Source organism: Carassius auratus, chromosome 7, assembly GCF_003368295.1.
Source record: "Carassius auratus strain Wakin chromosome 7, ASM336829v1, whole genome shotgun sequence".
Classification (NCBI taxonomy): Eukaryota; Metazoa; Chordata; class Actinopteri; order Cypriniformes; family Cyprinidae; genus Carassius; species Carassius auratus.
The window spans coordinates 1,370,446-1,382,202 of NC_039249.1; the positions used below are offsets into that span (position 1 = coordinate 1,370,446).

The window sequence follows — 11,757 nt, forward strand, 5'->3', positions numbered from 1 at the left end:
ATTTTCTTGTGTAAAAGGTAACATGTTAATGTGCTGTTCCTGTATTAGAAATACATTGTGACACTTTTACTGATTAAAAGCTTAACATCAAATAACAGCATTAAAAATTTTCAAATATAGAAATTGAAAGTGCAATTATATTATCACTTAGCATGAAATAAGACTCAAATGTAGTAAAAAAATAAAATAAAAAAATTCAAATAATAATAATCTCAAATTGAGCTGTATGTACCCATTGTTTTTTTTTTTTTTTTAGGTATTTTAATAAGATAGATACCTAAAGTACATTGCACATACAGCTCAACTAACGCGATCATTATAAAGGTGCTTGAACAACAAAACACATCAACTTGCACATATTTGACCGATTAAAAAGATGGCCACTGTTTGTCGCGCCCCACTTGTCATGTCTCTATTCCCCAGCAGTGTTCAACCACACTTTGAGAAGTACTACACTAACTTAACAGCTAACTTAGCAATAGGGGTACCTCTGTTTGGTCAGGATTTTTTTTTTTTTTTTTTCTTTTTTTTTTTTTTTTTTTGGCTGGAGTCGACCAACAATGAAAAATCGCTGTCTGGCAGCCTTTCAGTGTCCTTTTTATCTTTCCGTTAGCTTTCTCCAACCATTCATCGCAGTGACTGCGCAAAATAGTGAACAAACTTGGTCGAGAAAGCAGGTTGGGTAATTCCAAGTAGTCGGTGCAGTGGGCACATTACAGATTATTTAAAATATGATACTATCTTCCTTGCTGGCAAATTAAATTAATAAAGAAAATGAACAAAAGTATTAATTTGGAATATCTCATATTTATTTTAATCTGAATGATGTGATGATATTGGGGGGTTATATGAGCTGGATCTGATTTTTGAGGGGGTAATGACCCCTGTAACCCCCGTGCAAATAATGGCACAGATCCATATGAATAATGCATGAAATAAAAGTTCATGAAGTCAAACAATAGCTTTATGAGCTTTACAGATGAACTTGAAGTCTTTATTTATTCCAAATGTTCAAGAATAGATCATCTTTGACTCGGTAATGCAAGTTCATGATCCGATTCATGAACAGATGATTATTTTAAGTCAATCTTTTAAAATAATAATTTATTTTGATTAACAAAACCAGTGTGGGAACCAATTGTTCACAAACTGGACAGATCTGAGTTGCAGGGCTCTTAAATTAGCTAGCCCAACATCGTGGGCAGGCACGTGCAAACATAGACATCAAAGGGGGCTTGAGCACCTGCCCTTTTTATACCTGGACAGAAAGTGCCCTTTTTTCTGGGGTGCTTTTTTTTTTTTTTTGTTTGTTTTTTTGAAAAAAAATAATATATATTCCTGTTTACGCACAGCTTCCCTGTCAAACAAATATATTTATTGAAGAATAGTATATCTAAATATCAGGTCAGGAGTTCTGAAGCGCTCATTGACCCCCCCGATTTTATTAAGTTAATTAAGTTAAATATTTACTAAGCCACAGAATATTTTTTGAGTGTGGTAGGTTTAAAACAAACTCCATCTAAATGTGGATTTTGAAGGATTTATTTGATGATGCTGATAGTCCTCCCTCAAATGTGAAACTAAGTCCTTGTCAGTCACCATCAGTTATTGTGTATGTGTACATGCATAGCAATAATAATATTAATGTATTTGATTAAAACATTAAGGCAATTCAGTATTCTGATGCTTAGTTGTGTGAAGCTAAAAAGTTATTTTTCTTGTGAAACAAAAATTATTTAAACAATTAATTTCAATCATGCTTGCAGTGCAGGGCCAGGCAGGCAGCATAATGCCAAAAAAGAGAGGATACAGAAATAATTAAAATGATGTAGTGCCTTGTGCAAAAAAATAAACAAATTATTAGTAAAACACACCCCTCTGCTTGATGCAGTTTGGTTATTCTAAATATATACTTGAAACTAGTAGCATAGAAAATGTTTTCCAAACATGCACATTGTGGGATGGTTTCCTTTGCTGCTCTATAAACCTAGTGAATACTAAGGAGACCATGGTTTCTGTGTGAACTGATTATTTTGTAGACATCTTTTGAAAATTAGAGTTTGAGGAAGATAAAATTAATTAACTTTTTTAATATTTTTTTTTAAAGGAAGTCAGTGTTGCGTTAATATATATATACTTTTTTGTTTTTAAAAAAGAAAAAAAATATGTAATTATGAGAAGTGCCCTTTATTTCACTTGAGCCCCTGCCCCTCAAAATGTCTGTGCACGTCCCTGATCCTGGGGCTATTGTGTTTTCCAGTCTGGCTCCAAAATATATCCCCGCCCTGACCGACGGACTATCGTGAATAGTGATGAACAATTCCTAATGTGATTTGCGTTGTTCACTTGCTTGTAGGAGTGAAACGGATCGTAGTTGATCGTTTGCACTTCTTTCTAAGTCTTGTCGATTGAAGCGATACCTTTAAATACCTGCTGTTCCATTAGTGACACCTGCTGTCAGAGAGAGACATCTGTGTCTCATTCACAAAGGTAAAATCTTACATTTTTTAATTATACAATCGAAATAACATGTATTTAGCATCTTGTTTGGATAGTAATTTAAACGTTTTCCACTGATTTAAAATAGACAGACACATTTTTTGTTTATATTTTGATATTTCTTTAAGTTTTTATGATTTTTTTTTTATTTTTTATTTAGGTTTTATTAAGCTTTATTATTTAACATTTTATTTCACAAAGAAATATGCAGCATTTTGTCTATTATCTAATAATAAAAGGACACATTTTCATTTATAATTTGTCTTATATGTCATTTTAGTAAATACATGAATAAATATATATAAATACATTGTATGGTGTAATCTGTATTGTGAACTTTATCGCATCATAAGTTAATTGAATCATTACATCCAGATATGCTACTAGTTATTGCTGAAAATTTTATTTTTAACTTTTTTGGCTTGTTAAATTCATTTTGGGCTCTCAAAACCTGAAAAATGCCTGCCCGAAGGGATACAAGGGAATTAGAAATGTTGCGACCCCTGAGGTGTGTTTCCCGAAAGCATAGTTAATAATGACATTGCTTGTGGCCGTGGGAAATGAGCCCTGTCCATTTTGACTCAGCGATTCTTTTGCGGCTCTTTTTCAGTAAAAGTTTGGTCCATTCGTTAAATAAATCTGTTGTATAACTTGGACAACTGTGCCAGTTGTTTTTCCTACTTTTATCATGTGTTTGGTGTGTCTGGATTTGTTTTGAAGCTTGGAATGCAGCATGAAACAGCACAGAATCCCAGTAATTGTATTCAAATCTAATTTATATTGATTGAAAGATTTAAATGACAAAACATTTTTTGTTGTTCATAGAAATTCTGTGGAAAATATATGTTCTTAAAAATGAAATGCAAAGAAAACACAAATCGTATGTGTCACGATCATCAGATGGAGTGCCCATGAACTTCAGTAGAGGGCACTCTACTCAGGACTCATTCAAACTGCATTTCCCATCCTGCCTCATTCCTGGGACTGATTGTGCACGCGCACACACACACACACACCTGCATCTGATTACACACCTGCAGCTAATACACACACACACCCATATAAGCAGCACACCACCACACCACACTTACATTTCCAAGCGTTTTCCCTGTGTTTGTGTTTCCGTGTCTGACCTTTGGATTGTGTATTTCGACTCTGATTCTCTGCTGCCTGCCCTGATCTCTGCTCGTTACTGTTTATGATTCTGGATATCCCTGACACACCTGATGCCTTTCCTAATCTCTCCCTGTTTGACCATTCTGTTGAATAAATGCTGCAATTGGATCCGAACACCTCTGACTCTCCTTCGTAACAGTACGGCTGGTAGATGACGGAAAGCATAAAAACAAGACATCAAGATAACATGTTCCTTTGTTTTACAAAGATAAAGTATTTCAATGTATTCTAAAGTATTTAGATTAAGTTCCTAAACCTGAGTAATCTAACGAAATACGTTACTGATTACTTTTTAAAGCTTGTATTTTGTAATCTGTAGTGAAACACATTTTAAAAGTAACCTTCCCAGCCCTGATGGACAGACATGAGTTGTTCAAATCATCGACTGTCTTTAAAAAATAGACAACACTTCTCTACTTTCTTCCACTCAGTGAAGCCAAAACTCAACAAAACTGTGTAGCCTTCACTTCACTTGATCTTTTTTCCACGACTGAAATGAGATGATGACAAGATTTTGTATTGTAGATTAAACTCTTATTTGTGTAAACGAGACACAAATTTGATTTACTATTTCATGAACCCTTTAAAATCTTAATAAAACCATGAATGTGACTTATGACAGCACCTATTCATTAATTTCATAAACAGAATAACATTCAGAAAATGTATTTTTTTTTATACCTTAGTCCGAAAGTAACAGAGATGTAAATGACATTCAGCTTAATGATCAACTAATATGGGATTTTAAATGTAGATTCTTAATTTTATACATACGATATTTAATATACAATCAATTGATGTGTTTAGTTAATGCTTCATTGCATCTCTTCTTTCTTCCCAGATTCCCCCAGATCTTCACTGACAGTGACTCCAGACAGTCCTGTATTCACTGGAGACACAGTCAATCTGACCTGTGTGATTGAGACTCACAGTAACTGGAGATATGAGTGGTATAAAGACACAGACAGTGTAATGTTACAGACGTCTGGTCGTTACACTGTAAACAGAGACACTCTCACTATCAGAGGAGTAATTACATCTGATCAGGGTCAGTACTGGTGTAGAGGACAGAGAGATCAGAGACCAAACTCATCACAGGACAGTAACCGAATACATCTGTCTGTTAATGGTGAGGAAATACTCTGATAAACTAACATTACCAGGCACTACATGATGCACTGATTCACAAAAGTAATGATCAGTTAAACACACCTGCTTTTAGAAAAACAAGGTTTATTATAGAATGTGCCAGATACATAAACATAAACGCTATCTTTCCGATGAAGTGTTATATCCAGCGGGGACATGAGTGTAAAGTCAGAAGTCTGGAAATAATGACTGATTGTATGTATCTTTGTAACTTTATCACACAGTATGTGACTTACGATCAGATCTGAATGTGTATGTTCTCCAGTCTCAGACTCTTCATCTTTTCTTCTGGTCACTGCTGTGGTTGTGGGATCGAGTGTTTTCTTGTTGATCTTCATCTCTCTGCTGCTGCTGTGGAGATACAAGAAGAACAAAGGTGTTCATGACATGATTAATACAACTGAACAGAAACACATGAAAGATGCAGTTTATGAATAAAGGCTCATGAGAAGATCTAAATATCAGCAGAAAGAGTCAGTGTAATCACTGCAGATACTCTTGAGTGACCATAATGCTCTTTGTTTCTATTCTAGATCAGCAGCGTAACATTAACCAGACATCAGTCCCAAATCAATCTGCAGAATCTCAACCAGAAAACTTTCCTCTACAGTCTGGTCAGCCTCATGAACTAATCATTTAAAGTCATAGTTCACACATTCACACACAAATAATTACCCATGTCAATTCCAATCTACATGATTTTGACCTCTGTGAAACCAAAAAATTAATAAATAAATTAGTTGGGTTCAGTTTTGACCCCAGAATTCTTCAAAGTATATTTTTGAACCATCCCGTTATGCTGCATAATTGTTTTTTCCCTTCAAGACTGCTTGGCTTTTCATCTTTCATCTTCAAATGTTTGTGTGCTGTCCAGCAGATGCTGATCATGTTTATGACGACGTGACTGAAGTAAAGAAGAGACACAAAGGTTGAGTTTTAAACTATCTTAACACATACCATTCACTATCAGTAAATATCATTCATTAATGTTGACATGTTTGTTTTAGATGATCCAGAGACCAAAGAGGTCACATATTCAGAGATCTTATGGTCATATGTGGATAAAGGTAAAAACAACAACTATATATATATATATAATTATTATTATTAATATTATTTTTTTTTTTCATTTATTATTATTTTTTGCTTTTTTTCAGATGTTTCCATGGCAGAATCAAATGATGCGACATACTCAGAAGTCATAAAAAAAGTAAAGAAATGCAAAGGTGTGCAAAATTATGAAAATTTTAATTTTGGGAGGTGACCTATCTCTTTTACTGACTCCTGAAGTCATCTGGCTCATTGAAGAAATATATAAATCTTAAATTTTATCATGTAATTATTGATGATTTGTGTTTTTCAGATGCTGATGCTGGAGTTGGTGATACAACTTATGCTTCTGTTAGGAAGAAGGGTAAAAAATATAAAAATAAATCAAACAATAATTGTTACAATTGTACAATAATTTTATAATAACTGACAGAAAGCTCACAATTTGCACTTGTCGTAGATTGTGGCATGTATTTGGTTATTTTAAATTATAAATCTGCTTTAAGTGATTCAGTTAATTGTGATGTTCATTATGATCTCAAATCTCTAAATCATCGTCGGAATGAGCTCGAATCAGAGATCTGCAGTGTTCACATCATAATGCATCATCTTGTATCTGTTTTATCTGTTAAGGGTCCCTGAGTGCAGTGAAGACAACAGACGGCTAAAAGAGATTCACAGCAGCAGACACAGTGACGCTTGCATTGCTTAAAGGGGTCATATGATGCTAATTTCACTTTAACATGTTGTTTAACTTAAATGTGTGTTGGTAGTGTGTGTACATATCTACTCTATAATGATAAAATCCACCCAGTGGTTTTAATTTAATCCCTAAAAATAATATCCCCTTTTTCAAATCGGGCCGTTCTCAGCTCCTTGTCTGTGTGATGTCACTTGGATGAACGCCCCTCCCACAATAGTAGATTGACACTAGTGTTTTAACTTAGCTCCGCCCTGAGTGACTGTCATCAGTCCAACATTGTTTCGCCGCCAGAGCAGATGTCAAAAAGAAAGTCTCTTAAGCGATTGAGGTGTTTGTTTGTGGGATATAATAATGAACATAGCAGTCTTTATTTACTCCCGATATCTGAGCTGCTGAAGACACAGTGGATTATGTTTGTTTCTTAAGGGAATGCGCCACGATCAAACTAAATGCGTTTATGTTCACGTAAATCATTCGTGATCCAGCTTCACCTACAGAAGAAGTGAGGACAAGCTGTTATAAATCTTTGCAATCGCTGTTCCTAATAGCGTGCTAGTTAGCAAGTTTTACGGCTAGTAAACAGTCTCTCAGAGCAGGGTTCCTCACCCCACAGTCGAGAGGGGCGGGGTCAGCAAAGCTCATTAACATTTAAACATTTTTTTAAATGGCTTGATTTCTGCAGAACTGATTTTGACACATAAAAAGGGTGTTTACACTACCACTGAGAAATTGTAACCGAAGTATGTTAAAGACTTTTCATTAAGACCCTTAAGAATCATATCAACTTGTGGAAAATAGGCATCCGATGACCCCTTAAAGAAATTAATCTGAGTGAACTGCTTATGCACATGCATTATTCTATAGAGATGTATATTCACTGTATTATCTAGAGTTATATGTTTTCATCTTACTAATAAATGCTTGTGCTTTTCCTAAGTCATTAAGACAGAAAAAAAAAATAATTACAAATCCACATACAGCTTTTCACATTCATATATTTTTCAAACTTTGTTGCAGTTAATGAAATTGGAGTTTTATATTTAATAAATAAAAATACAAACACGTTTTCATTGCATTAGTTTTTCACAATTGTAAATCTACTGACTTTTTAACCATAGGTAAAAGTAATTTCAGATAAGCATCAAGTGAGCATATTTGCTTTGACTGTAGAGAAGGCTTATTTGTTGGTGTTGGTGGTGTTTTATTTATTTGTTTATTTTTTAGGGTGCATGTTGATTATGCAGTTATTGTTATGAACAAAATGACCACCGTATGTTGGACAGTTCACCATTACAGTAATGTCCTTCAGCTCAGGAAACAGACATGTTTGTGTCTTTAGCATCATTTACCAGATATGAGCCATGCAGATCAGATCCTGATGAAGAAACCATGAATTAATCCTTCATGGTTCCCGGCTGATTTGGTTCCCAGAAAAAAAAAAAAAAAAAAAATTGGTGAAACAGCGTAAGCAAGTAAGTTGTGTTAATTAACCAAGTTAGAAAACCTGTTTTAAGGTGTCCTCATCTGCTGACAGTGTCCCTTGAAAACTGGAAAGTGACTTTCTATGTAGCTTTTAACTTTAGTCAAGTGTGTTCCCTTCAGATCAGAGTCAGTGCTGTCCATCCGGCTCATATTCAGGTCAGTTAATGCTCTGGAAAGAAGCGGATTTATGTTATTAGAAGTGTTTAGGGTCACAGTTAAAAGTTATTCTGCTCTACTGAATGTCATGAGAGCTACAATATGACAATACATCTAAAATCAACTGTCATCCCTGCAGTTTCTCTTGCCGACGTGCGAAGACAGATCAGTCCAAAATAAAACAAAGGTTGGGCGTTTGAACATTTGATTTAACTGAAAAAATCTATTTTTTTCTTCTTCTATTTTAACTGTTTCATAGCTGACCATTTTTATGGAACCATTTTCTTTTTTTTAAAACAGGCAAAACAATTCTACATCAGATTGAAAAAAAAAAAACATATTTACATAAAACATTTCCCCCCCTTAAAAAAAAAACCATCACACACTAGCTTTGCTTCAAATAGATAAGTAAATAAATAAACCCAAAAACCAAAGAAAAAAAAAACTAAACCAAAATCAAGATTTAAAAATATAATCAAATTGAATGAATTTAAAACTCCACAAACATGTTAAACATAATAAACATAAACAGGGTCTTCTCCTGGTCTTCTTCTGTTAATTACAGATACTCTTACACAAAACCTCTAAAGACACGGCAGTGTTACCGCAACCATCCAAAACTGACCTGGAGGCTTTACTAATTGTGGCTCCTTCATGAGAGCAGTGTACATAAAGGAATTGAATATTTTATTAATTCATTAATTTAAAAAAAATTATCTCATGAGTGAGGAGATGGTTTGCACCAGATTTAGCAGTTAGTTGATTTCCATCTGTTGTCATTGAGCGGACTGGAATTATCTTTGTCAACACTTTATGAATTTATTAAGCTTGCATTGATGTCCTGAATTTATATAGATATCATTTTTTTTATTTTTAGGGTAACACACACTGTGCATTTCTGTTTAATAACAGGCTGTGCACCAACCCCTGTCTGGCATGTTATAGAGGATGCTGCGTGTGGCTGATAGGGTCCCAGAAGTCACATGGTCTGTTGCTCTGGTGGATTGTGGCATTTTGCATGATGTGCAATCCTGCATCCATTTACAAACATCTAAATGAGTCTGAAATCATCTCTCCTTGAAACCTGTAGCTGTACTGTGGACACAGTGGAAATGTACTGCTGTTCTGCAGCCCAATCCACATCTTTGAAATATGTAATCTAAAATATAAAGAAAAAATATTAAACACTCAATACCTGTAGGTCAAGAGTGCTGCACAAACTTTTTTCCCTGTTTTATGTGTGAATGTTTAATGGGATACGTTAAAAAACATGAAATATCTATATACAATTGTCTCAAAAGATACTAAAATACACAAATATGTATTCTAATTGTTTGTGTTTTGTTAGGTTAAGTGCTTGTCTATGAAACTTTTGACCAAGATGAAATGGTACTGCATGTGTAAAAATATATTAAACATACATTTTACTCATGCAGTATGTACACACATGTATGGAAATATATGTTTATTATATTTAACAACAATTTATGATATACATGTTTCATATTTTAAAACATAGCTAGTTTACAATAGCATACCCTCTCATATTAAACACTTAGATAACAGACTTTCTCTGTGCTGAATAGTGCACAGCCATTACTTTTTAAATAAAGTAACGTGATTTAATGGTGTTTGGTCAATCATCTTCCTAACCACAGACTCAACTCTTCTGCACAGTTGTAACCTCACACACTTACACATACCAGAAACCCTTTTACACTTCAAAATAATCCACCGTTGCACAGATCCCTTTATCTTTATTGATATTAAGCAAAAACACATGACATAACACTTTTAACGATTTTAAACCAGAGCACATAATATTCACTCTCCATTAACAGTCAGAAGCAAAGCATGCTGGGAACTAGAAATCTGCTGTGACTCATTCAGTGAATGTGTGCATACATACATCTATGTGCAATATGTGCTCAATAAAATAACAAACAATTAATATTTTTGTCTTCATTTCTAAATATATTTGTATGTAGCAATATATAGCTATATTTTATCAATATATAATACATGATCATATATTGCTGTATATTGAAAAATATAAGCACCAGTTTCTAATATATATGAAATATATTTTGAAATGCATTATATTTTGCAGTATATTATCATTTTGTTTCGTAAGGGACAGCTTTTCTGAAGTGGGTTTAAATGTGTGCATTCAATGTGTCACGTCTTGTTGGTTTAAAAATACTGCAAACAGGAGAAATTAGAAAGTGCATCATAAGAACACTTTAAAGCTCCAATATGTAGGAATTTTGTAATAAAATTTCCGAAAATAACTTGCACAGTGTGATATATTTCCACCAGTTGTGTACTTTCAATATCTCAAAAGTCTCCAAAGATTTTTTATTTTAGAGAAATTCGGATTTTAAATAACTGGCCGTCCCGGAAAAGAAATGTCGCCTCTCAGTGACGCAATGTCCGCTCTATACTTTGTTTCTGGTGTAGACCATGTGATGACACAGCGGAATATCACATGGTCAAATGCGGAAGTGGTGGTTATGTTAGTTATGTGGTTAGCCGCGCGTATGGTTTGGTTGTCATTGTTATGGATCACGATTACTCTTTGGCGAGTATTGAAGTGCCAGGAAAACGTAAGCGTCCATATTCGGATATACGCAGACTGTGTGACAAACGGAAGAATAAAACCAGGATAAATATCAGCCAGGCGTTTACGAGATGGAGAGAGCTGCACGAAAATCTTGGACTTGACAGACTCTGCTCTCGCGAGTGTATTGATAGACAGGAAAGCAAATCAATTATTTATTTTGTTATTGTACAAGTAACGTAATAGTTACAGTAAAGATGGTCCAGGTCTCTTCTGGATTTGATAATTCCAGTGAAGATGTATCTGTGTTTCCCTGCAACACATGCAACTGTCAATAATAGCACTTATAAACAAAGTTATATTGCTCTTTGTACTAAGGTAAGGATTTTTATCACGTGTGGTGACCGAGATTATGGCAGTACAATTAAATACAATCGGATATGTGTTGTTAAAAATATATTTAGTCATTACTTGCAAATGTTCGTCAAATTTACTTTTAGAACGATTAGTTTGAGCACGTTAAACAACACGGCATTAACCATAAAGACGTAACACTGCACAACTTTAACCCAACAAATCATTTAACAAATAGCTGTAAGTTGTAACGGGATAATATAGTATAACATTCCTTGCAGGTCATTAATTATGATGACATAAAATAATACGATCAGATATACAGGTAATACAAAACCGAATAAATTACCTCATCTGTGATCATGATTTGTTTATGCAATTTAGATACATTGCTATGGTGAAATTGCATTAAAAAAGACATCTCCCATCGTCACCTGCTTCATAGCGTCATCAAGCTTCGTCTTTGTTATTGTTGGAAATGCGCCCTCTTGTGGACAATTACAAAAGTCACATACTGGAGCTTTAAGTGCCTTCATCACAACGAGCTTTTATAAAATGCTTAGAGCCACATTTTTTTTACAACATTAATCCAACAATTAAATACACCACAGACAATTTTTTACTTGTG

General features: G+C 34.2%; 1 protein-coding gene across 3 annotated transcripts in view; it reads left to right on the plus strand.

Moving 5' to 3' along the window:
* Positions 1 to 11,757, plus strand: part of LOC113105418 (basement membrane-specific heparan sulfate proteoglycan core protein-like) — a 130,342-nt gene that overhangs the window by 47,336 nt on the left and 71,249 nt on the right. The window contains exons 6-13 of one of the 3 annotated variants that reach the window (XM_026266472.1): positions 4,517 to 4,804; positions 5,090 to 5,200; positions 5,358 to 5,438; positions 5,699 to 5,752; positions 5,832 to 5,891; positions 5,982 to 6,050; positions 6,188 to 6,238; positions 6,508 to 7,639. The exons of 1 other annotated variant lie outside the window; for it this stretch is intronic. In XM_026266472.1, coding sequence (XP_026122257.1) covers positions 4,517 to 4,804; positions 5,090 to 5,200; positions 5,358 to 5,438; positions 5,699 to 5,752; positions 5,832 to 5,891; positions 5,982 to 6,050; positions 6,188 to 6,238; positions 6,508 to 6,542 — 749 coding nt within the window. In that variant the 3' untranslated portion in view covers positions 6,543 to 7,639. Of the gene's footprint in view, positions 1 to 4,516; positions 4,805 to 5,089; positions 5,201 to 5,357; positions 5,439 to 5,698; positions 5,753 to 5,831; positions 5,892 to 5,981; positions 6,051 to 6,187; positions 6,239 to 6,507; positions 7,640 to 11,757 lie in introns of those variants that run through there. One more of the 3 variants, XM_026266473.1, reaches the window with a different exon arrangement.